Raw genomic sequence first — 25,866 nt, forward strand, 5'->3', positions numbered from 1 at the left:
AGCCAAGCCCACTGCTCCACCAGCACTGAAAACACTGCCCTGACACTCTGGCAGTCGCAAGCACTCAGCCTCTCCCCCCCGAAGGCCAGCTATGTGCCCACACAGTCCAATGGCCAGCCGCTATCTCCCCTCTCTTTTTTTTTTCTTTTTAAAGACACAGCAGCCACCAAAGTATAAAACCTAGCCAGAATAAATACTTCCCTGTTGCTGGAGAAAACCTCAGGAGGAAAGAGGGAACCAGTACCCCTGGATGCTGCGGGTCAAAGCTGCTCTCCCCCCCCCCCCCCCCCCGCTTGCCTGGCTCAACCTGAGGGATGGTCCAAATGCCTCAGGGAGCATCTCCTCAAACCTTTTCTCCTCTCTAAATCTAACCTAAAACTTTATTTTCCTAAGTCAGACTGCAGGTTTGCACCTCTAGCATCTGCTAAAGCCAGAATTACTGAGGGACTGCAGGTGGCCGCTCGTATAGGAAGCACTGCCTCAAAGTTTTTGTCCTCTGCCTCCATCTGCTGGTAGAGATGTAAAACCCACTTGTCTGGACTGATCTGGGGTATGAACAGGAACATGTATTTCAGTTCAATTACTTGACCACCTGAAAAACTGAGCTTCAGCATGGGAAATTAATATGGTGGGCAGTAACAGAATAGCTAGAAGTTAAGAGTAGATTAGAGGGAACGATGATGTTGAGGTGGGGGGGTTTGTGAACTTGTACAGACTGGAGAGCATTCAACAATGACATCTGCAAGTTTGTAATACTTTTAACATCTCTTGGGAGGGATTGTAAAATTCCAAAGGGCAGTCTGAGTATTTAAACTGAATGAGTAGAAAGCCCATTGTGTGACAGGGAGCAGTGAATCATATAAATGTAAGGGAGGGTGAAGTGGAAACTGCAGGAAAGCTAAAGAGGTTTAAAAGAGCAGGTCAAAGTCTGCCTCTAGCAGCAGCAGCACAGCCAGCCCAGACCCTGCAACTGCCATTCAGCAGTGCATAGCAACAGCCACATCAACATTGACCCCAGAGAGCACTGTAGCCAGAGTTAGTTTTAGAGATGTAGATCAAACAAGATGCCAACACCAATCACAACCGCATTTAGGGAAGAATGAAAATCTGCCTGTTTTCTGAAAAAAACATTTACACAAATGAGAAAAACAATTATAGAGGAATGCTTTCCAGAAAACCCACATCTGTTTAACATTTTTTTTTTTAATTTACTTACAAGTACTTGTATTCCACAATTCATTACCAAAAACTGCATTCACACTAATCACATCAACATCTCATTTTATTCTAAGCACTGAAATGATGCATATAAAAATATAAAAGAAGTAAATGTGTACAATATTAAAATATACAAATGAAGACCAGACAGATATAAAGACAGACAAAAGTTGTCTCAGCATTTCACATCTCTTTTGCGTTGGAAGCTAACACGGTGAAAGCTTTTCTGAAGTTAGCAAGAAATGCTGAAAAGTTGTTGGTTTCCTGCACTTTCTGCTGCAGTTCAGAAGTACATTCCAAGGGAGGATCACATGACAGCACTACAAGGCAAGGAAGAAAACGGTTAGTGCAATAGGTAGAGAGGAGCCTATCCCCATACCAGCTTCCCCTCCTCCCACTGCTGGGGTCTCTGCCTTTCATATCTACCTACCTAAAAATGGCCTGTAAGGAAAATCTCCAAGGAGGCTGAAACCTCTATTTCCCTGCTTTGGAATGAGGGACACACATTGTGGGTTTGTTTATATGTCAGCTCTTCCCCTAACCACTGGGGACACATAGTTTTACATTTGTCATAGATGAAATACTGTAGGTTAGCTTTAAGGGCTCTTGAGAAACCGGAGTCCTACTCTGCACATGTGATTTAGGAATCAAGTTCCACAGGACACATAGTTAATGTGCAGAACTGGTTCCAGAGTTAATCCCACCAGTGGAAACTGAAGGTGAAATTACTACTTACCTGATCATTTCCTTTATCCCGGGACAAGCAGGATGCTAGTCCCCGCATATAGGGGTGACGTCACTGGACGGAGCCCTATCACGGAAAACTTTGGTCAGTGTTTCTAGAAACTTTTGACTGGTGCACCGAGCATGCCATAATTCCCTGATCCACAGGGGTCTCCCTTCAGTCTTCTTTTTTCCTCGCTGCTATTAGCTTCACGGATAAGGAGCCCTGTGTGGTAAATTCACACTTGGAAAAAGTTATCCCACCGTAGGGGGGGGTCTCCCTTTTTTCCACCACCGGTGAGTAAAAATTTTTCCGGTCGATACCGTTCACTAAAATTTCCAGTCAGAAGGTAGATGACGGCTGTCCGGCCTTCAACATGGCTACCGGATTTAAAAAATGCCCGAATTGTACTCGCACTATGTCCATAACGGACCCGCACACTGAATGTGTGCTATGTCTAGGCAAGAAACACGACATATCAACATGCTCGAAACGACACTGAAGGACAGACGAGCTCGTATGGAGAAGATGGAGCATCTTTTCCATCTTCAATTGCTGCTGTAGACTTCAAAGCAATAGTCTCCAGCTAGAGCGGTAAAAAAATTGGTATTGAAAACAACGTCGTCCGGACGAAGCCAGTGACCGACCATCACCGACTCCTTCTCGGTTGTCTATAAAGTCAACCTTGATAAATCGAGAAAAAGAGCGCCAAGCATCAAATGAAACATCAGCAAAGACCTCTGGATCCAGATTCTGACACGATGCCCAGAGTTCCTTCGATGCCTATCGAACCAACTCCTAAGAAACCTCGGATGGATGAGTCATCGATGCCCTCGAGGCCTATGACTCCCAGGCAATCCCCACCGACATCGGTGCCGGGTATCGTGCCACCACAGGGACCTGTGGAACGGCCGGTTTCGCCCTCACTGCCACCCCCTATAGCTGCTCTGAATTCACCAGTTATAAGGGCGGAACTGGATGTATATATACGCCAGGTGGTTCGAGATGCTATCCGAGAGCTACCTTCGATGCCAGCACCGGCGCCGATTCCACCTTCAATGCAGATTCCTTCACCGGCGCAGATTCCATTGCCGACACCAATTACATCACTGGCTCTGAGACCATCACCGATGCTGGATCTGTCGCTGTTGGTGCCAATACTTGCCAAGTTGGATACTCTTATCGGTGCCATACCGGTGCAGCCATTAGACACTCTGATGCCACGGCCCACAGATGAAGATATATCGAAGACTTTGCCGATGCCTGAACCAACACCAGGTCCATCGGGAGTTTCTCATCCCAAACCTTCTCTCTCTCCATTAATCCCATCGAGGCCACCGATGAAACAGTCAATGCCATCTTTCCATCTTCCTTCAACTCCTCCGCTTCGACCCTCCTCAGACACCTGGGATAATGCAGGCACCAATACTTCATCGGATGACGTCCTATCAGATCCCTCGCTTCCGGAGGAAAGGAGAAGGTCCCCTCCAGAGGACCTCTCTTTTTCTACTTTTGTTAAAGAGATGGCTGATACCATACCTTTCCAGTTAGTGACTGAGGAAGATACCAGACAAAAAAAAAAACTCTAGAAGTTTTACAATTTGTGGATCCACCAAAAGAAGTTCTTGCAATACCGGGTGCATGAGGTGCTCGTGGACCTCCAACACAGGTTATAGGAACACCCTTGTACCATACCACCTGTCAATAAATGGACTGATGCCACCTATTTGGTACAGCACATTCCAGGGTTTCAGAAGCCTCAGCTTCCCCACCAATCTGTGGTGATGGAATCGGCCCAAACGAAATCTAAAAGAATCAAGCCACATTCATCTACTCCTCCTGGGAAGGAGCACAGATTTTTAGACACCATTGGATGAAAGATGTTCCAAGGCTCAATGCTGGTTTCCAAAATTGCGTCATACCAGCTTTATAATGACAATACCAGCGTAATCTATGGAAACAGCTGCAAGAGCTATCTGACTCACTCCCACAACAGTTCCAGGATTCTTTTAATATCATTTTCAAAGGCCTGGAAGCTGGAAAGCATGAGGTCCGTGCAGCCTATGACAGTTTTGAAACATCATCCAGGAAGGCTGCAACGGGTATTAGTGCTCGCAGATGGGCCTGGTTGAAGGCCTCAGACCTTAGATCAGAGATACAAGAAAAGCTCACAGACCTCCCTTGTACTGGAGATAATCTCTTTGGAGACAAGGTACGTGAAGCTGTATCACAGCTCAAGGAGCACTCGGAAACTCTACGTCAGCTTTCCTCTTTTCCAGCAGAATCACAGTCCTCTGCACACAGACCTCCCAGGAAAGAACTGAAAAAGCCGTATTACAGACCACAGAGATACTATCCTCCAGCACCCCACGGTAGGTCATCAAGGCTTGTGCAAAGAGCCCAAGTCAGACAACCAAGAGCTCCTATGGCCCAGCCTCCACCCAAGACAGGCCCGGCCTTGGGGTTTTGAAATCTCCCCAGAGAACAGAAGCCTTTCTGGTCGAATAGCCTTTTTTCATCAAAATTGGTTGCACATCACCACCAACCAATGGGTACTCTCAATCATATCTCACGGTTACCATCTGGACTTTCTAACTGTACCAAACGATGCTCCACCCAGATCGTTTTGGACAACTCAAAATCATTCCACGCTTCTACAAAAAGAATCGTCCACCCTTCTGAGAGCCAGGGCCGTGGAACCAGTTCCCCGACCTCAGCAGGGCAAGGGATTCTACTCCCGATATATTTCCTCATTCCAAAGAAAACAGGAGGTCTACGGCCCATATTAGACCTCTGGAAACTCAACTAATTCCTGCGGAAAGAAAAATTCAGAATGGTATCCTTAGGAACCATGCTACCTCTACTTCAAATGGGAGATTGGCTCTGTTCTCTGGATCTTCAAGATGCTTTTTATTTAGAGCTTTTCTATACCGGCATTCATTATACAATCACATCATGCTGGTTTACAATTAACAAGGGGTGTAAATGGCTTGAACATTTAACAAGTGAAGAAGAGCAAAAAAGTTACAATAAAACAAGGGTGCTAGAACTGGGGGAAGAAGACAACAAAGCTAGGGTAGCTTAACAGTAGGATGAGCAATTATTTACATAGTGCTGAGGGTCTCTCAATAGTTGTTGTGGTGCTTCAGTTAGGTTCGGGAAAGGCTTGTTTAAACAACCAAGTCTTAAGCCTTTTTCTAAATGTTGGTAAGCATGGTTCCTGTCTGAGATCAGGGGGAATGGCTTATGCTCACATTCCAATATTCCCTCCTCATCGCAAGTATCTATGCTTTGTGGTGGGGCATCAGCATTTGCAGTACAGAGTTCTACCATTCGGGCTTGCCTCAGCGCCTCAAGTGTTCACAAAGTGCCTGGAGGTGGCAGCGGCCCAGTTACACAAGCAAAGTGTACACATTTTTCCCTACCTGGACAACTGGCTCATCAGAAGCCAGTCAAGACAAGGAGCTCTCAACTCTCTCAAGCTCACAATCTACCTACTCCATTCGTTGGGATTCCTAATCAACTACCAGAAATCCCATTTCATACTATCTCGCCTATTGCAATTCATCGGAGCAGAATTAAACACCATAACGTCAAGAGCTTTCCTTCCAAAAGACCGGGCAGAGACACTCTCCTCATTAGCGAAATCTCTATGCACAAAGACACATGCGACAGCCCATCAGTTCCTAACTCTGCTCGGCCACATGGCCTCCACAGTTCATGTCACTCCTATGGTCAGATTAGCCATGAGGATCATTCAATGGATGTTGAGGGCACAGTGGATACAAGCCATTCAACCACTGTCTCCTCCAATTCAAAAAACTCAACAACTACATTCCTCTCTCCTCTGGTGGGCGAACACCAACAACTTGCTTACAGGCCTACTCTTCCAACAGCCAATTTCGCAAGTAACTGACTACCGATGCATCCACTTTAGGGTGGGGAGCGCACATAGGAAATCTCCAAACTCAAGGTACTTGGATGAAACTCGAAGCAACATTTCAAATCAATTTCCTAGAGCTTCGAGCTATACGTTATGCGCTACATTTGTTCAAGGACTGCCTTTCCCACAAGACTGTTCTGATACAGATAGACAACACAGTAGCCATGTGGTACCTGCACAAACAAGGCGGTACAGGCTCGTATCTCCTTTGTCAAGAAGCAGCACATATTTGGGACTGGGCCCTGACACATTCAATGTTTCTCCGGGCCACTTATCTAGCAGGCATACATGTCGTCATTGCAGACTGCCTCAGTCATCAGTTCCATCCTCACGAGTGGTCCCTGGATCCCTTCGTAGCGACCAGGATATTTCAGTGTTGGGGGTCAACCAACAGTGGACCTCTTTGCATCTGAACTGAATCACAAAATAGACAAATTCTGCTCCATATACCATCAGACCAACAAGTTTGGCAGGGACGCCTTTGCTTGCCCCTGGAATTCAGGCCTTTTATATGCGTATCCCCCGATACCGCTAATAACCAAGACTCTAGTGAAGCTACAACAAGACAAGGGGTCCATGATACTCATAGCCCCGTATTGGCCTCGACAAATATGGTTTCCCATACTCCTCGATCTCTTGATCAAGGAACCAATTTGCCTGGGCACAGCACCCACTCTCATAACTCAGGATCTGGGCAGGTTGTGCCATCCCAACCTTCAATCCCTATCTCTAATGGCCTGGATGTTGAAAGCTTGATCTTGCAACCACTCAATCTTTCAACTGTCTCTCAAGTGCTTGTAGCTTCACGTAAACCTTCCACACGAAAAAACTATCGTTCTAAGTGTACAAGATTCACCACATGGTGTGCACAGAAAGGTATTGACACTTTTTCCTGCCCCACATCATCTTTATTAGACTATCTTTGGCACCTTTCAGACTCAGGTCTACAGACCTAGTCAGTAAGGGTACACCTAGGTGCTATCTCAGCTTACCATCATACAATAGGGGATGCACAGAAATCAGTGCAACCCCTTGTTATTAGATTTATGAGAGGTTTAATTCATCTTAAACCCCCTATACATCCACTAGTCACAGAATGGGACCTTAATGTAGTTCTAACAAGGCTCATGCGTTCTCCTTTTGAACCCATGAATTCCTGCGATATTAAGTTTCTTACATGGAAGTCTACCTTCCTAATAGCCATTACATCTGCTAGAAGGGTTAGTGAGTTACAAGCACTCATCACATTCTCACCCTATACAAAATTCCTACATGATTGAGTGGTACTCCGTACACACCCAAAATTCCTTCCCAAGGTAGTTACGGAATTCCATTTGAATCAATCCATAGTCTCACCCACATTCTTCCCAAGACCTCACTCTCACCAAGGTGAGATGGTTTTGCACACCTTGGACTGTAAACGTGCACTTGCATATTACTTGGATCGCATTGCAGTCCATAGGAAGTCCACCCAACTCTGTTTCTTTTGATCCAAACAAACCGGGTAAAGCAGTGGGCAAGCAAACTCTCTCCAACTGGCTTGCAGATTGTATACAGTTCTGCTATGAAAAAGCAGGCCTTCCTCTCCAAGGGCGAGTAAAGGTGCACTCAGTACGAGCAATGTCAACCTCAGTAGCACACTATCGTTCAGTGCCAATAGCCGATATATGTAAAGCTGCAACAGAGTTCTCTTCACATCTTTGCAGCTCATTACTGTTTGGACAAGGAAGGAAGACAGGATTCAGCCTATGGACAATCTGTCATAAAGAACTTGTTTCCAACATAATCCCAACTCCTTCTGCATCCAACCTGCTGTGATTTTAGGCTGCTTCATTTGTTTTTTCCAACAGTTCACCAGTTATTGTGCCTGTTGCACAAGTTGTTTCCTGTTGGTCCATTACACAATGATTCAGCCGTAGCTTGCTAATCACCCATATGTGAGGACTAGCATCCTTGCTTGCCCTGGGATAAAGCAAAATTGCTTCTCTTGTAATAGGTGTTATCCCAGGACAGGAGGATGTAGTCCTCACGAAACCCACCCGCCACTCCGCGGAGTTGGGTCCGATATGTTTTATTATTTTATTTTTGGCTAAAGCTTAGTGCTACAAACGAGACTGAAGGGAGACCCCTGTGGATCAGGGAATTATGGCATGCTGGGCATGCTCAGTGTGCCAGTCAGATTTTCTAGAAACTGACAGAAAGTTTTCCGTGATAGGGCTCCGTCCAGTGACATCATCCCTATATGTGAGAACTACATCCTGCTGTCCTAGGATAACATCTATTACAAGGTAAGCAACTTTGCTTTCCTCTAGGACAGACAGGCCAGTCCACACCAGATGGAGACCGATCAACTGATTTGCTGTATCTCACATTCACATAGCACTGCACAGTCAGCGGTGTAGCGCACACAGGTTCAAGGATCCGCCGGTTTTTGCCCAATTCGTACTTGTGCTGAGGGGTTCCGGTGTGAACACTTCCAGTTACTAACATGTCTGCTTAGAAGAACTGATCACATCATTACTACCCTCCCCCCTTTTCCTCTCCTGCTGTAATATATTTCTAAATAACTAGAAATACTCCGAGAAAGTAATGATATAGTAAAGGTGATTATATTTTCTCTTAGCAATAATCAGACAGATTATAAAAGAATTTAAGTAGAAAAAGCATATAAAAGCAAAGCTAAATGTACAATCAGTGGCAGTGTACTTTCCTGAAAAGGCTGTCCGGTCAGTCACTGCACAAGGATGGGGATTGTGGGCAGCGCTGGGAAGGCTTCCATGCACAAGCCTGTGTTCGGGTTAACTAGCTCTTTATGATTACTGGGTGTGCCAGCCTGTCCCCAGTACTGCCTCCTTTGGGTCACAAAGTTCTCCATGTTTTCCGAACCTGTCTCTCTCCCTCTCATTAGTGGTGACACACAATGACACGCCCTCCTTCCACCTCCTTGTCTCATCTTTGTTTCACTTCCTGGCTTCGCTGTTTTAATTTTTCTGGTACAGCCATTATCTTACTATTTACTGTATTTCCAATAATTTTTACAATTATGAGATTATACAAACTTATTTTTACCCTCCTGCTTATAGTATGTGAAAACTGTCTAAATGCAATGCCTGCATTGTATAGTATGCCAGACCTTGCCACGTGCTTTCACAGAATCACCAAGCAAAACAGGAAATCAGCACTATTTACTATCGGGTCGATACAGGAGAGAGAGAGAGCGGGAGAGCCGGCGAGCGCCTGCGGTAAAAGGAGGCACTAGGGACACTAGCGCATCCCTAGCGCCTCCTTTTTGACAGGAGCAGCAGCTGTTAGTGAGTTTGACAGCTGATGCTCAATTTTACCGGCGTCTGTTCTCAAACCCGCTCACAGCCACAGGTTCGGAAAACGGACGCCGGCTAAATTGAGCATCTGTCTTCCAACCCGCGGGCCGATTTAAAATTTTTTTTTAACTTTTGGGGCCTCCGACTTAATATTGGTATGATATTAAGTCAGAGGGTGACAGAAAAGCAGTTTTTTCTGCTTTTCTCTACACTTTCCCGGTACTGGCTGAAATTTAACTCCTGCTTTTGGCAGGCGTTAATTTCTGAAAGTAAAATGTGCGGCTTGGCTGCACATTTTATTTTCTGTATCTCGTGGGACTAATAGGCTCATGAACATGCATTTGCATGTTGCGGGCGCTATTATTTTCAGGGGGGTTGGCCGCGTGTTTTCCATGTGCTATTACCCCTTACTGTGTAAGGGGTAAAAATAGTGCGTCGAAAATGCACAGCCAAACAGGGGCTAACAGTGCGCTCAGCCTGTATAAGAGTAGGGAGCAAGCAGAAACAATTCACAGCTTAACACAGAAAGGCTCCCCCATCACATCTATCAGTCTGTGTGCTTTATGCACCACACAGCTGGCCACTGTGGACAACAGAATACTCCTCAAACTTTACAATTCCTCCTCCAACCATTCGCCTCTTTCCCCCACTTCCAATGAGGAAAAGCACTGGATTCAGTAGAGAAAGAAATGTAACAAATAGAAGAGGCAAAGAAGAGACACACAGGTACCCCAGCGACCCGGATATTTACATTGACCTTCAACGTCTGTCTTTTGCCCTGTACAGGACAAAGAAAATACTATAGAGCACATTATATTACAGGGCTGGAGTGTGGATTGGCTGCTTGTCCTAGAGGAAAGGAAATTATCAGGTAAGAAGTAATTTCACCTTCTTTGCATTCAGGCAGGTCAGTCCGCACAAGTGGGATGTATCAACGCTACTTCCTCGCCGGGTGGGAGGCTGCCTGTACCCCCTGCAACACCACTCCGGCAAGAGACGCATCTTCCCAAACCATAATGCTTGGAGAAGATGTGCAATGAAGACCAGGTCGCCACTCTACAGATGTCAGATGGAGACAGCAACTGTACTCCGCCCAAGACACCACGTGCGCTCTGGTTGAATGAGCCCTAATTTGTCTGGGCAGCGGCTTATCCGCATCAACAGAGGGTGCCATAACCACCTCCTTGTAGCAAGAGAAGCTGCCGCTCCCTTCCTCACTCTCTCATGAAGCACAAGGAACCGATCCGTCCTCCGAAAAGATTCGGTCACCTTAAGGTAATGCAACCGATGTCTCCTCACATCCAAAATGTGCCCTCATTTTCCTGGCTGGCTGATGTTAGTGCAGGGCTACATGAGTGTGACACCAGTGAGTCAGTTGATCTGTCTCCATGCCCCATGAATGCAGAGGAATGCTGGAATGGGTTCTTGTCCCCTCACGTGAAAGCTGGCATGAAACCCCATCACTGGTCATTCCCTCAGCCCACCTGCCGCCATTGTTGTGGAGAGAACTCCTTGCATGCTCCCTAAAGACCCCGCGTTATCACAAAAGTCTGAGACGGGAAAGATGAGAGTTGGCCTGCTGAGGGAAATAATTACAAGAAAAGTGATCAGATCTCTGGCCAGCTAACACGTACATATGCCAGCTGATTCCTCTGACTAAACAATTCATTCACATAATTTACCAGTAGTAATGTACCTTCATACTGTCCTCCTTCATTTATGCAGAGGATAAAAGTATAAGCCTCGAGAGGAGCTTTGGGATTAATACATCTGAATACAAACTGCAATTTTTCACCTAAAATGAATGGAAAAACAAACAAACACATGTTTAAACATTTGTACATTGAGGCTCGGTGTGGGCCATTCTGAAAACCACTCCACTGACCCTTGTGGGGGGGGGGGGGGGGGGATCTCATCCCTGCCTGAGGCGAGGGATGAGATAGTGCCGCCCCCCCCTCTCTGGCACCCAAACTCAAGCACTCTCGCACATGCTCCCCTCCCCCGTACCCTCACACATGCTCTCTCACCCCACCCTAGGCTGCAATCTCCTACACACACACACACACACGCCTCCTGTCACTGGGGTCTTCATCTTCACTGCAAGCGGGACATGATCTGCTCGCGGCACTCTGGGAGCCCCTCCACCCTGGCTACATATGGGTGGGGAGGTCTGTGCAGGTCCTTTGGTGTTTTGGCGGCAGGGTGAGGCGGCCTCTGGAGGAGGTTTTGCTGCCTCATTATAGAACCACCCCTGACCCTGAGACTCCTGCCAGCTAGCGACAGATATTAACCCTTTCCTTTATGGCAAAGGTAATTGAGAATACATTTAACACCTCCCCGAATAGCTGGAAGAAGTTTCTTGACATAATCCAGATGAGTTCGGTTTCTGGAAAAACTAAAGTACAGAAACACTTTTATACTCTTTATCAGACACAATCTGGCATGGCTTTCATGGGGGACAAAGATATATTAGACCTCCTCGAAAAATCAGCTGCATGAGACATGATTGATCACAAAACAGGTAAATAGTATAGAGGAATTTGGGCTCTTTGAATTAAAATGGTTCCACTCTTTTTCAGCCGGTAGAACACAACAAATCAGTATGGCAAACACCACTTCCAAATGCTTAGAGATAACAGGTGTTCCTCAGGGATCAGCCCTCTCAACCTCCTTCACAAGTACATATCACCTTTATGCAAACTTCGCAGTGGCTTGGGACTAAACTACCGTGTGTATGTGGGCAACATACAGTTTTTCACATCTATATGTAATTCAGCAATTGTTGGGGAGATACCCGTTCTGGAGAAGGTTTTCATGGGTAATGATTCAGATGGACTGAACCAAATCACGGTGAACCTAGAAGATGTGGTAGGCCTGATTGATAAACTGAAGAGTAGTAAATCACCTGGACCGGATGGTATACACCCCAGAGTTCTGAAGGAACTAAAAAATGAAATTTCAGACCTATTAGTAAAAATTTGTAACCTATCATTAAAATCATCCATTGTACCTGAAGACTGGAGGATAGCAAATGTAACCCCAATATTTAAAAAGGGCTCCAGGGGTGATCCAGGAAACTACAGACCAGTTGGCCTGACTTCAGTACCAGGAAAAATAGTGGAGAGTGTTTTAAGCATCAAAATCACAGAACATATAGAAAGACATGGTTTAATGGAACAAAGTCAGCATGGCTTTACCTAAGGCAAGTCTTGCCTCACAAATCTGCTTCACTTTTTTGAAGGAGTTAATAAACATGTGGATAAAGGTGAACCGGTAGATGTAGTGAACTTGGATTTTCAGAAGGCGTTTGATAAAGTTCCTCATGAGAGGCTTCTAGGAAAAGTAAAAAGTCATGGGATAGGTGGTGATGTCCTTTCGTGGATTACAAACTGGCTAAAAGGAAAAAGAGAGTAGGATTAAATGACAATTTTCTCAGTGGAAGGGAGTGGGCAGTGGAGTGCCTCAGGGATCTGTATTGGGACCCTTACTTTTCAATATATTTATAAATGATCTGGAAAGAAATACGACGAGTGAGATAATCAAATTTGCAGATGATACAAAATTGTTCAGAGTAGCAAATCACAAGCAGATTGTGATAAATTGCAGGAAGACCTTGTGAGACTGGAAAATTGGGCATCCAAATGGCAGATGAAATTTAATATGGATAAGTGCAAGGTGATGCATATAGGGAAAAATACCACCCAAGAAAGATCTAGGCGACATAGTGGACAACACATTGAAATCGTCGGTTCAGTGTGCTGTGGCAGTCAAAAAAGCAAACAGAATGTTGGGAATTATTAGAAAGGGAATGGTGAATAAAACGGAAAATGTCATAATGCCTCTGTATCACTCCATGATGAGACTGCACCTTGAATACTGTGTACAGTTCTGGTCACCGCATCTCAAAAAGATATAGTTGCGATGGAGAAGGTACAGAGAAGGGCGACCAAAATGATAAGGGGAATGGAACAGCTCCCCTATGAGGAAAGACTAAAGAGGTTAGGACTTTTCAGCTTGGAGAAGAGACGGCTGAGGGGGGATATGATAGAGGTGTTTAAAATCATGAGAGGTCTAGAATGGGTGATGTGAATCAGTTATTTACTCTTTTGGATAATAGAAAGATTAGGGGGCACTCCATGAAGTTAGCGTGTGGCACATTTAAAACTAATCGGAGAAAGTTCTTCTTCACTCAACGCACAATTAAACTCTGGAATTCATTGCCAGAGGACGTGGTTAGTGCAGTTAGTGTAGCTGGGTTTAAAAAAGGATTGGATAAGTTCTTGGAGAAGTCCATTACCAGATATTAATTAAGTTGACTTAGAAAATAGCCACTGCTATTACTAGCAACGGTAACATGGAATAGACTTAGTTTTTGGGTACTTGCCAGGTTTGGCCTCTGATGGAAATAGGATGCTGGGCTTGATGGACCCTTGGTCTGACCCAGCATGGCAATTTCTTATGTTCTTAACCCCCTCGTACTGCACGAGAACATTAACTTGCTTGCTGCTTCCTCTCTCGCTCAGAACAGCACTGCCTGAATCGCTAAATTTGGGTTTTTGGTTTTTTTTACTTTAAGACTGCTGGCAAGAATAATTAAAGAAATACTTTCCTGTGAGAATCCACCGGTCCAGCCAAGCTGGGGAGACGGAGAGAGGAAGAAGATGGAAAGAGGGAGCCAGTACCACTGGCTTTCAGAAACCCCCTCCATCCCACCCAGTAAACAGGAACAAGCCAAGCATCACAGACCCCTCCCCTGCTCATTCCTACTCCACCAGGAGGAGAGTCCAAGCCAGGACATGGCCAAGCCTGGAAACAAGTTTTCCACTAGAAGCACTGACTGCAGGATTTGGTGCCTCTACCATCTGCTGGAGACAGAGAAATACTGAGTGACCAAGTGGCACGGTGCCTTAAATAGGCTGTTTGAATAAGAGAATAAATAAAACTTGACTGTGTCTTCGTCTGCTGGTAGGACAGAACAATCCATCTGTCTGGAGGCTAAGGAAAATGAAAATATGGACCTAAAAGTGAACCTTAAGAAAGGCTAAAGGAATGAAATGCCCAAGGAAACCACCTGGGCTGACATCAGCCTAGAAGAAGTGACAAGTGTCACAGAGGTCTGAGTCCATTCCCTCTGCAAATGCACCAACAATGCCTACAAGTGACTCTTTAGCACTGATCAAAGACATTTCACATGCAAAATAAAATGATCAGCCTGAAAAACATGAAGGAAGGCTACTTACCATGCAACTTCCGGATTTCTATGCCCAGTCGCTCTGTGAACAGCACTGCTGATTTTTCCAGCTCCTTCAGCTGCTTTTTAATGGCTTTTTTATTAGCTAAAATGCCTAATGGAAAAGAAAAGAGATTGACTTTGCATCGGGAAGCTGTGTGTACACGTAGACAAGTATATAGAAATACGTAATGTCTATCTATAGATCTAGATATCTTTGCTTTCCCCGTCAAATAGCAACATCATCCATTTTCAGAATGGGACCCAACCCCCTGTGTGGTGGCAACTGAAATTGCCCCACATCCTCACCATGACTCCTGTAGTAATGTTTCAGAAACCCAAGTACACAGGAAAGCTTCTTACTTGCCCGTTTTCTGCTGGATTCCTCCTTTAGGTTCTGGATGCTTTTTACCAGGTCGGTCATGTGCTCTTTGTTCTGTTTGAATTTTTCAACCATTTTTAACAGTTCATCTTGCTGGTCTTCAATGCGCTTGCTCTGCAGTAGGCAATCTGTGGTGACATGGAGAGACATTAAGTTAATACTTAGCCAGGGCTGGAAAAAAAGCCAAAATGTGGCACAGGAGCCGAGACCGGCACAGAGACAGCAGATCCGAGAAGATGCCACCAGCGCCGGGGGCCTCGCTAAATGACTTGTTGCCATCACCCTCTGTCATCAGGTAGTGGTGCCACCTGGTGGCCAGACTTCGAGCCCACGATTGCAGGATCCCAGAAGGCGCTCTGGTTCACGGTTCCCAGCCCAGGATATCGTTCCAATGACTGGGCTAAAATGAATTGGGATGGAATATTAAAAAAAGGGAAAAAAAATCCCTGGGTAGTTGAGAAAGGAGGGCTCATAGTGCCAGGATCCAGCCCTGGCTCCCACTGAGCTAGAAGCTCACTGGGAAGAGGAAGAAACTGCTGGATCAAATACAAAAAATTATTTATACTCATATACAATAGCTCAGAGCGTGACAGCGTAAGAGAGAATCGAGCTGGGTTTCCATCCTGATGACTCCCTGCTTCAGGAGCACTGGAACTGGCCTGAGCCATTCATTTCTATCAGCTCTGTACCAAGGCTGCCTCAGCCAGTCTGGTGCCACCAGAAACGCCTGCCCTCGGTACCCTAACATGGGCCAGGGGGGGGGAAGACGTACAGCAGTGCTTCACTGGGCCACTCCCCTGGACCCCCATTCTCTTCTGCTGAAGAGGTTGGCTCCCTTGGTATTGCTTCTTTTGGCCATCACGTCCCACTGGGGGAGTCCCCAGGAGCTGTTATTTGCTGAAACTTCTCCGACGACAATCACCATTCTCCTGGGTCCAGTCTTTATCGACTTAGGAAGTCTGCTTGGGCATTGTCCGGCCCTCTTACATCGGTCACTGAGATCTCTCGCAGATGCTCTTCGGCCCATCTCTTACGCTACACGTGGACTCCTGATTCTTCCCTGCCTGATTATATTGCTCCTGTCATGGCACTGTCTGAGAGAACACCGACCAGTTTCCCCTCCAACTTTGCTCTGAAGCGATTTAGGGCTAAGCTGGTCCACCTTGGTTTCTAGCCTGTTTATGGAGAATTCTCTCTCTTTTTGTGCCCAGGATCTCCGTCTCACCTGTCCCTCGCAGTACGCACCCCCCCCCCCCCAGCTGCTGCTGCTGGCCTCTTCTCAGTAGGACCCACCGTGCGGGTTCTAAACTGGAGCCTCGATCAGGTTGTCCCTCACTTGCCACCGCTGAAGGCTTTTCTTTTACTTGGACTGGCAGCGGCAGTCTCTGCTTGAGATTCTGGCTCGCCCCGCTGGCTAACGGGTGCTCCTGCAGTAGTCTCATGTGTGCCTTTGCCCAGGGCACTGCTTCGCTGGCTGCCACCATTGACCCTAGAACCTGCAGGTAGGCTCTTGCTCTGGGTTCCACCTTCTGCTGCAGCTTGCGCCTTCTCTCTTCCGGCAGGGACATCGTCTCTGTGTCTGTGTCGAAGATAGCTCTCAGATACCCGAGCGTCTGGGCATAAGTAACTTTTGAGTTTGTTCACACTCTTCATCCCAGCTTCTCTAGTTGTTGAATAACTTTTGGTTGCGAGGGTTCCCTCCTGCTAGTTATCGGCTTTTGTTAGCCAATCGTCCAGATAGGGATGAATCCGTACAGAGGTTGCTACCACCCCCACCAGCACCTTCATGAAGGTTCTTGGTGCCATTGCCCGCCCGAAGGGTAGCACCTGCAACTGGTAATCCAACACAGAAAAACTTCTGTAAACTTTCCTGCATTGGTACATGCAGGTAGGCTTCCATCAGGCCTTTTCTTATTATGGCTTTGGCCGTCCCCATGGCTTCCATCCTGAAGTGTGGCATCCTTAGGGCCTGGCTTACTATTTAGAGGTCCAACACCGAGCAGCATGAATCATCTTTTTCAGGGACTATGAAATAATAGGGTTATGTCCCTCTTCCTCTCTCTTGGCTGGGCACTGGAACAATTGCCCGGAGGTCCAGCAGCCTGGCCAAAGAGTTTTGAACTGGCTGACTTTGTGCTTTGCTGCATGGTGACAGAATAAACTCTTCCTTTATGGTGTCCTTTATCTCCAGGTAATAGCCCTCTCTTAGGATGCCGAGGACTCGCTGGCCCACTTGTCATAAAACCCCTTCAGCTTGCCTTCAACCTGGGGAGTACCCAGTGGGCCTGCACACTCATCGCACTCTCTTGCTAGGGGGCTGACCTCTATTACCAGTGTCTCTGCAGCTTTGTCTGGCGCCTTTAAAGGGCTGACCCCAGGGTCCCTGTCTGCCCTCTCTGATAGGTTGGGGCCCTTGACCATCTAGTCCAGAGGTGGCCAATTTCAGTCCTTTAGAGACACAAACAGGCCTGGTTTTCAGGATGTCAGCAAAGAATATGCATGAGATAAATTTGCATATAATAGAGGCAGTGCATGCAAATCTCTCTCATGCATATCCAGTGTGGATATCCTCAAAACCAGGCCTCTTTGTGGCTCCCGAGACTGGAGCTTCCTGTTTCCAACAGTGGCCAATCCAAGTTCAGGTACTTGTGTCTTGGATTGGCCACTGTTGGAAACAGGATGCTGGACTTGATGGACCCTTGGTCTGACCCAATCTGGCATATATAAAAGTGCCTAGATAAATATCCTATGTCCTATCTAGTCTGTCTTATCTCTGGCCACTGCCTACTAGTGCCCTCTCTCTGTTGCCTTCTGTTTCTGTCTTCTGGCAGCCTCAAGGGTTTGGACTCTAGATTCCTCAATTTTTTCAGATCCTCTCCAAAGAGTAATTTCCCCTTGAAAGGGAGCTTACTCAGCTTAGCTTTTGACGCAGAGTCTGCTGCCCCATTGTTTTAGCCATAGAAACTGCCTGGCCACTACCTCTGTGGCGGTTTGCTTGGCTGCGATTCAAATTAGATTGTATAAGGCGTCTGCCATGGACTCTGCTCGGGCTGCTTCTAAGTTACTGGATTGGGAACCCTTCCCATTACTACCTTGTGGGACTTGTTGAAGTGCACAAAGCAAGGTCCTTGCTGCGTACGGGCCACAGATTGCTGTCTGTAGTGCCAGTCAGACAATAAGGGGTAGATTTTAAAACCTGGCGCGCGCACACAGACGCGCGATTTTATAACACACATGCACGTTATAAAATGCCAGGTCGGCGTGTGCAAGGGGGGAAAACATATGCACTTACGTGCGGCGACGCATCGAGGCCTTCCCCAGTTCCCTCCCAGTCTGCTCCAATTAAGCAGCGGACTGGGAGGGAACTTCCCAACCCCCTACCTAACCTCCCTTCCCCTTATCCTGCCCTCCCCTTATCCCTCCCAAATTCCTTGTCCTACACCTTTTGCGCCTGCTTCTGAGCAGGAGCAAGTTGTGCTCGCCGGCATGGTGCCGGCACGTGATCCCCCGGCACAGTGGCAAATGGCCGCTGTGCCGGGTGCCTCTAGCCCCGTCCCCCGGACCATCCCTTTCACTAACCTGGGACTTACACGCGTCTCGAGGGTTTACGCGCATGGCTGGGCCCTTTGAAAATTGGCCCAGCGTGCGTAAACCCCCCCGGGTTTCATGCACGTAAGTCTTTTAAAATCCGCCCTTAAATTCTTTCCTGAGCAAGGTCTCAATCTTTCTATCCTGCAGGTCTCTAAGGGCCACGTCCTCCTTGACTGGGATGGTGTCTACTCTGGCTAGGGACAGCAGGCTGTCTCTCCTTGCCTGGTCTATCACATACAGTTTCTCCATATTTTTTCTACTATGCAGCCTCATCTCTGGGGATGTTTGTGGCCTGTGAGAATAGGGTTGCCTTTCAGTCTCGATTCTGTAGGCTGATCCTTTGTCAGCCTGAGGACCTGAGACCCCCTTAGAGCAAGTGCTCCTAATTCTCTGAACAGTCTCATGGCAGAGTCATCCTGTTCTGTTCCCAAATCGTCCTCCAAGGAGTTCGCCTATGAGGAGCCCACTAGTTCATCTGAGGCCTGCTCCTGTGACATACATGGGCTCCCCCCCCCCCCCCGCCTGGGGTCAAGCTTCCATTTCTTTCTCCTGGAGGACTCTACTTCAAGGGGTTTTCAATGAGAGGCTGCCTGAGCAGGTCAGCTTGCCCTTCATTTCATAGTAGGCTTTGTGCATCAGCAGCATAAATTTGGATGAGAAATCCTCCTCCTCCTCTTCTTCTGAAGCAGCTGAAGTGGGCGGGTGCCTGCCCTGTGACAATTAGAGGTTCTGTGGCTGTTCATAACACTGGGCAAACTAGTGGGAGGCAAACCGCGAGATCTTTCTCCCCGCTGCATTCTCCCGCAGCCCCCTTTGCGGCATCATGGCAATTGCAGCAGTACGATCCCGCTATAGTAGGGATGCACCGCGCTCCATATGTGAGATACTTCCTCCCCCTCTCCATATCCTCTCGGGGGAGGGGGTCAGAGCTTTGGGCCGGATCTGCAGCATTAGGCTTCTAAGGCCTACTTATTTACCATCGCATGCGCCACTTCCTGCTCCTTTTCTTTTCCTCCATTGGGAAATGCAAGGCCATTGGCCTGATCGCCTGAGAGGGAAAAGTAACCCTAGGAGGGCCATCATCCCAGGGAGGATCCCCCGACCCTGGCATCTCCCGGAGATCGTTGCCCCTGCCAATTCCTCCTGCTATACCAGCTCCACCTACCATCTGCTGGAAGCAGAACACTACTGACTCCTTCCCTGCTGAACCAGCCTATATAGAGGGCTCTCAGGGAAAAGGCTGGAACTCTGCTTCCACTGCTGGTAGGGGGATGAAACCCACTGTGAAGACTGCACTGGCAGGACAAAGAGGAAGCTTTATTTTTTTTTTTCGATTCTTAAAAAACTTTTACAATACAGCTTGAGTTCCTGTTTCCCTTTTCTTGCTAAGGAACCTAGAATTACTATAATCTAAATATAAAAATATGGATTTCCACCAGTGCCTAAGAGTCATAACAGATCATCATAGCATCTCATTGTTACAAAATATTTCTCACATTAGAGATACTTTAATAATACAGAAATTAAATTATGCCTGATAAAATATGACTTACAGTATGAAGTATAAGATTAGCACACTCAATGACATACCACTCTGGGATTCAAGAATTTTCTCAACCATTAGCTGGCCTTCCATGTACTTTCTGGACAAAATTTCTAGAATTAAAGAAAAAAACACCACAAATATTATGTGAAGAAAATGGCTGAAAAACTTTGATAATATAACAATAAAAAAGGCCTACTACACCTGTAATAGTTTTTATGGACTCCTTGTAAGCATCTTTCGTCCCCATTATCTGACGTATGCATTCTTCACTGTTAGCGTTTGAAAAGCTGGTTTGAAACTCTGTCATGGCCTTATTTATGGATTCTGGAGTCAAAAGACTTAGAAAACCGGTTTGAAAACCCTTTGTATGCATATCTGAATTTGGGTCCTCTTCTGTGTTTGGGTGGGACATGGTGCTGCTGCAAACAGAACTGACAGTGTTTTACCCAAGAGATCCATAATAAAACACAAATTAAAATATCAAAAGATCACCTTCATTGACCTAAACTGTATGCCTTTCAGAATCTCCTGCACATAGTACACTACAGAATATTTACGGATAGGCTTTGACAGGCAATGCCATAAAGCCATGTTGAAAATCTTCACAAGTGAAATGGGAAGGCAACTGTCAAGGATGCTATCTCTGCATCATAGCATGTAAGTGCTATCTCTTTCTAAAAACTCCATTACTCTGAAAGTATTTTCCATTCGATTTTAAATGCTATCTCAGCCGCAAGATTCAGCAGAGTCCGCTTGTCCATTGAATCTGACAGAAACAATCCATTAATCCTTATTATACTGGAAATGCAGCTCCCTGATTTAGCAACAAAAAGGCATAAGCTGTACTTCTCTCTGCTGCAATAAAGCAGCAGTTGTTACTACCCTAAAAAAACCTTGCTGGGCAGACAAGATAGAACTCAAAATGTATAGTAGTTTCATGGTGTCATAGGGATACACTCATTAATTAGACAAATTAGGTCTTGTGAAAGTTGGCACTCCAGTACGGAATTGATGACGGCTGTATATAGCATTCATTATTTTGGAGAATTAAATCTCTCAACAGCCAAGCTGTAAAAAAATTTTAGCAACCCAGCACAGTACTTGTGTTTAATAGCTGTGTACATTGATGAAGTGGACTCTGTCCTCAAAACACATGATTTAATTAAATTAGCCTATAAGGTGCCACTCCACTCCTGTCTTTTTTATGAATATAGTTCACAACCCACCTAGATTGGTGGACAAGGGTGAAATATTTTAAGATAAATAAAAATAAATTATGTTTTCATTAGAAATATAGGATAAATACGTGGGATCTTTGAAGGAGTAATGGGAATCATAAGGGCTAGATAAATTAGATATATGGGCAGACTAGATAGGCATATGGTCTTTTTCTGCCATCATATTTCTATGTTTCATGACAGCATTAGTTTAGGGGGAATTTAAGCAAAGTACTCAGACTGATCTGCTCCTGGTCTGCCTGCCTCTAAATCAGGTATAGGGGCTACATGCAAAACGAAAGGAGCAATATGGTGTTGTCCTTTGGTCTGCAGGCAAATGCAAACATGTTCTAACTGAAAGCATTATTATTAACCATCTAGACATATAAATGGATCAAATGCTGAGTGCCATTGCCAGTACAGTAAAGTGACAGTATGCAGGGGTTTGGCTCCCGAGAACCGCTTAACAGACCTCAGAGCCAAAAGGCGTGTGGCTATCGGCTTCAACAGGAGAGGTGCCAGCAGCACCAAACATTAACTTACAGCAGTATGCAGAAACATCACGCAAGTGGCTCCAGGCTTACCCGACAGGTTTCCTATCAGTCCTGGGTTTACCCCATTGCATGCAGGGACTTGTAGTCTTACTTTCCCAGGCCTCAAGGAATAATAATAATATCCACAAGAAGCAGGACCACAATAAACTACGGGCAAGAAAGAGGCCAGTTACCTCATTAGGCCTGCTGCTGCTGCTTGAGAGTTATAAGCTCTTCGGGGGAGGTGCATGTAAGCAGACGGTTTGCCTTGTGCAGTGCTGCGAACCCGGGCGGCTCTTAAAAAAAAAAAAAAAAAGTCCGTGCCGAGGAGGCCAGGCCTCCGAGCGCAATCCACCCGGGCAGTAGCCTGGCTCCGAGCGCAATCCACCCGTTACTCCTGGCCAGGCCTCCGAGCGCAATCCACCCGGGCAGTAGCCTGGCTCCGAGCGCAATCCACCCGTTACTCCTGGCCAGGCCTCCGAGCGCAATCCACCCGGGCAGTAGCCTGGCTCCGAGCGCTCCTTCACTCTGCTACGGCGCCTCTCCCCCACCCGTCAAGGCGATAATGCCACTCCCCGCCAACACGGCCGCCGCCACCGTTTATCCGCCCGCCTCGCAATTTGAATTTCGGCTCCGAGCAGTCGCAGCTCAGGCATCACGCGGCAGCGCCTATCTGCGCGATCGCTCGCCGAGTCACGGAGCTGGAGGAGGAGCCATCGGTCAGATAGGCGCTCTCGCTCTCGCCTGACGCTGGCCGGGGAGCAAGGCTGCTGCTGCTGCTGACACGCCTAATAAACTAGCTGACGTCTGAGATAACTATTAGCATAAAAGTGGGTTATCATTTGTAATTTTTATAGCCATAAATGTCAGCTTTGCAAAACAAATTGCGAGAGTTAAACTCAACACGTTATTCCCCCCCCAAAAAAGAAAATCCTGAGCTCACCTTCACCCGTTCTTCCTCAGTCGCAGTTCATGCACACAACCCTCTTTCTATCTCCTCCCCAGCCTCTAATCTGGCCCATCCATACATTTTCCCTCTTCCCCAATTCAGGGCCGGATTTAGGCATAGCAACACACATCATCATCTTAAATCTGGCCCTGCTCCAACCCCTTCCTGTCATATTCTAGTCCCCTCTTCCCCTCCAGTTTGTTCCCTCTCCTCTTCTTCCTGACTATTCCTACTTAAGTTACATAGAAACGACAGCAGAAGAGCAAACGGCCCATCCATTCTGCCCAGCAAGCTTTCACACTTATTTTTTCTCATACTTATGTTACTCTTGGCCCTTATAAGTAACTTTTTGGTTCTAGTTACCTTCCACCCCCACCATTGATGTAGAGAGCAGTGCTGGAGCTGCATCTAAGTGAAGTATCTAGCTGAGGCCTGGATTTATCAAAATGCAGTAAGTACTGCATGCGATTGCAAAAGGGGCGTGGTTTATGCAAAAATTCAGTTTATCACAATTTGCACTAAGTTAGTGCACATTGCGATAACATTATCAGAATTTGCGATAGGTGTCAGACCTAGCTTGATGGACTCTCTACCTGGGTAACATCAAGCTAGGTGGAGAGAACATTGCCCAAATCTCATCTTGGAGTGAGTTTCCTCACTCCGAAGGTCATCAAATCTTCACAAGAGACCACTGTTCTGTTTGTATGTGTAGAATGTCAAGGTGGCCCCTAACCCCCTACACTCATACCTAAACCCCACCTCGAGTTACTAGGTGGGCCTACCTAGGGGAATGACATTATGGCCAGTGTCTCTCTCTCTCTCTCTCTCTCAAATAGGCCTTATGTTTTCACATGCGTTAAGGGCCTATCGCATTTTGATAAATGACCCCCTTAATTGGTTAAGGGTAGTAGCCACCACAAAAAGCAAGTTACTCCCACACTTATTTGTTTACCCAGACTATGTAATTCAGTCCTTGTTGGTTGTTGTCTGAATATAAATCCTCTTTTCTTCATTCCCCTCTGTTGAAGCAGAGAGCTATGCTGGATATGCATTGAAAGTGAAGTATTAGGCTTATTTGGTTTGGGGTAGTAACCACCGCAACAAGTAAGCTACTCCCCTGCTTTTTTGTGAATGCAAATCCTTTTTTTCCACATTTCTTCTTGCCGTTGAAGCATAGAGCAATGTTCGAGTCGCATTAACCATGTGTATGTTTATTGAATAAGGGTATTAATCTCCAGGTAGTAGCTGCCATTCCTGCAAGCCACCCCCATGCCTCTTCTCTTCATTCACATCCTCTAGACTTTATGGATCCACAGTGTTTATCCCATGCCCCTTTGAAATCCTTCACAGTTTTGGTCTTCACCACTTCCTCCGGAAGTGCATTCCAGGCATCCACCACCCTCTCTGTGAAGAAATACTTCCTGACATTGGTTCTGAGTCTTCCTCCCTGGAGCTTCAAAGCGTGACCCCTGGTTCTTCCCCCCTCCCTTTCCCTGCTCCCCGTGATCTCATCCTTCAGCCTTTCACAGGATGCTAGGTTCCCCTATTTTTGATTCCCCCTCCCTCATAGGCTTGGATTATCAACCTGCACTGCCCTTCAAGAACTCCAGCATATTTTCTTTCTGGGGCTGCTCCTTCTTCCCTATATTCATAGATTCCACTGCAGCAGTTCCATGGCTGTAAGATTCATACAAGCCCCTACCAGCACCTGCATACGCATCTCCCCCTGAGGAGGCTGCAACTGCATGCAGTGCTTCCTCCTTTTGGCTCCCAAACCCTAGGAAGCACGTGCTGAGCTGGATATGTGCCAGCGGACATGGATATGGGAGCATTTATTTTCACCAGCCTGTTGCATACCAGTCTACATCCTTGAGGTAGCTCCAATGAGCAGGGAGTGAGTGATCTACCCAAAGAACCACATCAAGAGCTGGGAGGGTAGCCACAGAGCCATGCCAGGAGCAAAAGGAGCCAGGATTGTGTAAGCCAAGCCAGGCAACCTGTGCACCACCTTAAACTGTGTTCTACCATCACTTCTTGTTTGTAACATGCGACTCCCACCAGGCCTCGCCACTATCACGTCTTATGGGATAAAACAGGGGGAATGTTTTTTGTTTTTTTAATTTTTGTGAATAGCATTTCTTTTGATTCTCCCTCAATCTGAACCCCAATAACAATTCCTTTCAATATTGGGAATGCTCAAGTATCTACAGACCTGGCACTTATGTCTATAATGTTGCTAGATTTATACAGCACACTATAGATAAACATGGGAGGCAGTCCTGTGCTTGGTGGGGCTTTTTAATTTCCAACTATATTATTAATTATAGTCTATCCTGTAAATGCAGTGTGATTCCATATGCTTTGAAAGGCAGAATATAAATCAAATAAATAAAAATATGGACCTGCAATGATGCCACTCTTGGAATGTGGTATAAGAATATAAGAATTGCCATACTGGGTCAGATCAAGGGTCCATCAAGCCCAGTATCCTGTTTCCAACAGTGGCCAATCCAAGTCACAAGTACCCGGCCAGTACTCAAACATTAAATGCATTTCAAGCTACTACCGCTTATTAATTAATAGCACTTTATGAATTTTTCCTCTAGGAAATTATCCAAACTTTTTTTAAACCCAGTTACACTAACTGCTGTAACCACATCCTCGAAGATCTTAACTATGTGCTGAGTGAAAAAGAATTTTCTTTGATTTGTTTTAAATGAGCTACTTGCTAACTTCATGGAGTGCCCCTTACTCCTATCATCTGAGACAGTAAAAAACCAATTTACATTAACTTTCAAGTCCTTTCATGATTTTGTAGACCTCTATCATATCCCCCTGCCTTAGCCTTACCTCATAGGACAGCCATTCTATGCCACTTATTTTGGTCACCCATCTCTGCACTTTCTCCAGTGAAACTCTCTCTTTTTTGAGATGTGGCGACCAGAACTGCACACAGTATTCAAGATGTAGTCTCACCATCGACCGACAGAGAGGCATTCTGACATCCATTATTTTATTTATCATTCCCATCTTAATAATTCCTAACATTGCTTTTTTGATCGCCACAGCACACTTAGCCGACAGTTTCAATGTATTATCCACTATGATGCCTAGATCTCTTTCCTGGGTGGTAACTCCTTAGATGGAACCTAACATTGTGTAACTACAGCAAGGGTTATTTTTCCCTATATGCATCACTTTGCACTTGTCCAC

General features: G+C 46.2%; 1 protein-coding gene across 5 annotated transcripts; it reads right to left on the reverse strand.

The window, feature by feature from the left end:
- Positions 1 to 1,183: 1,183 nt before the first annotated feature.
- On the reverse strand, positions 1,184 to 23,071 carry SPC25 (SPC25 component of NDC80 kinetochore complex). Of its 5 annotated transcripts, none has more exons than XM_029597845.1 (7): positions 23,017 to 23,071; positions 20,156 to 20,373; positions 19,999 to 20,064; positions 14,799 to 14,945; positions 14,446 to 14,550; positions 10,902 to 11,000; positions 1,184 to 1,538 (listed from the first exon to the last, which is right to left on the reverse strand). In XM_029597845.1, the coding sequence occupies exons 2-7, from the start codon at positions 20,364 to 20,366 to the stop codon at positions 1,402 to 1,404; spliced, it is 765 nt and encodes a 254-aa protein (XP_029453705.1). In that variant the 5' UTR covers positions 20,367 to 20,373; positions 23,017 to 23,071; the 3' UTR covers positions 1,184 to 1,401. The 5 variants fall into 5 exon arrangements, with proteins under 5 accessions (XP_029453705.1, XP_029453706.1, XP_029453702.1 ...); XM_029597846.1 differs by lacking the exon at positions 23,017 to 23,071 and adding an exon at positions 22,648 to 22,670; XM_029597842.1 differs by lacking the exon at positions 23,017 to 23,071 and adding an exon at positions 21,899 to 22,452.
- Between the last annotated feature and the right edge of the window lie 2,795 nt (positions 23,072 to 25,866).

The sequence above is a fragment of the Rhinatrema bivittatum genome, chromosome 4 (genome assembly GCF_901001135.1).
Source record: "Rhinatrema bivittatum chromosome 4, aRhiBiv1.1, whole genome shotgun sequence".
In the NCBI taxonomy this organism is placed as follows: domain Eukaryota; kingdom Metazoa; phylum Chordata; class Amphibia; order Gymnophiona; family Rhinatrematidae; genus Rhinatrema; species Rhinatrema bivittatum.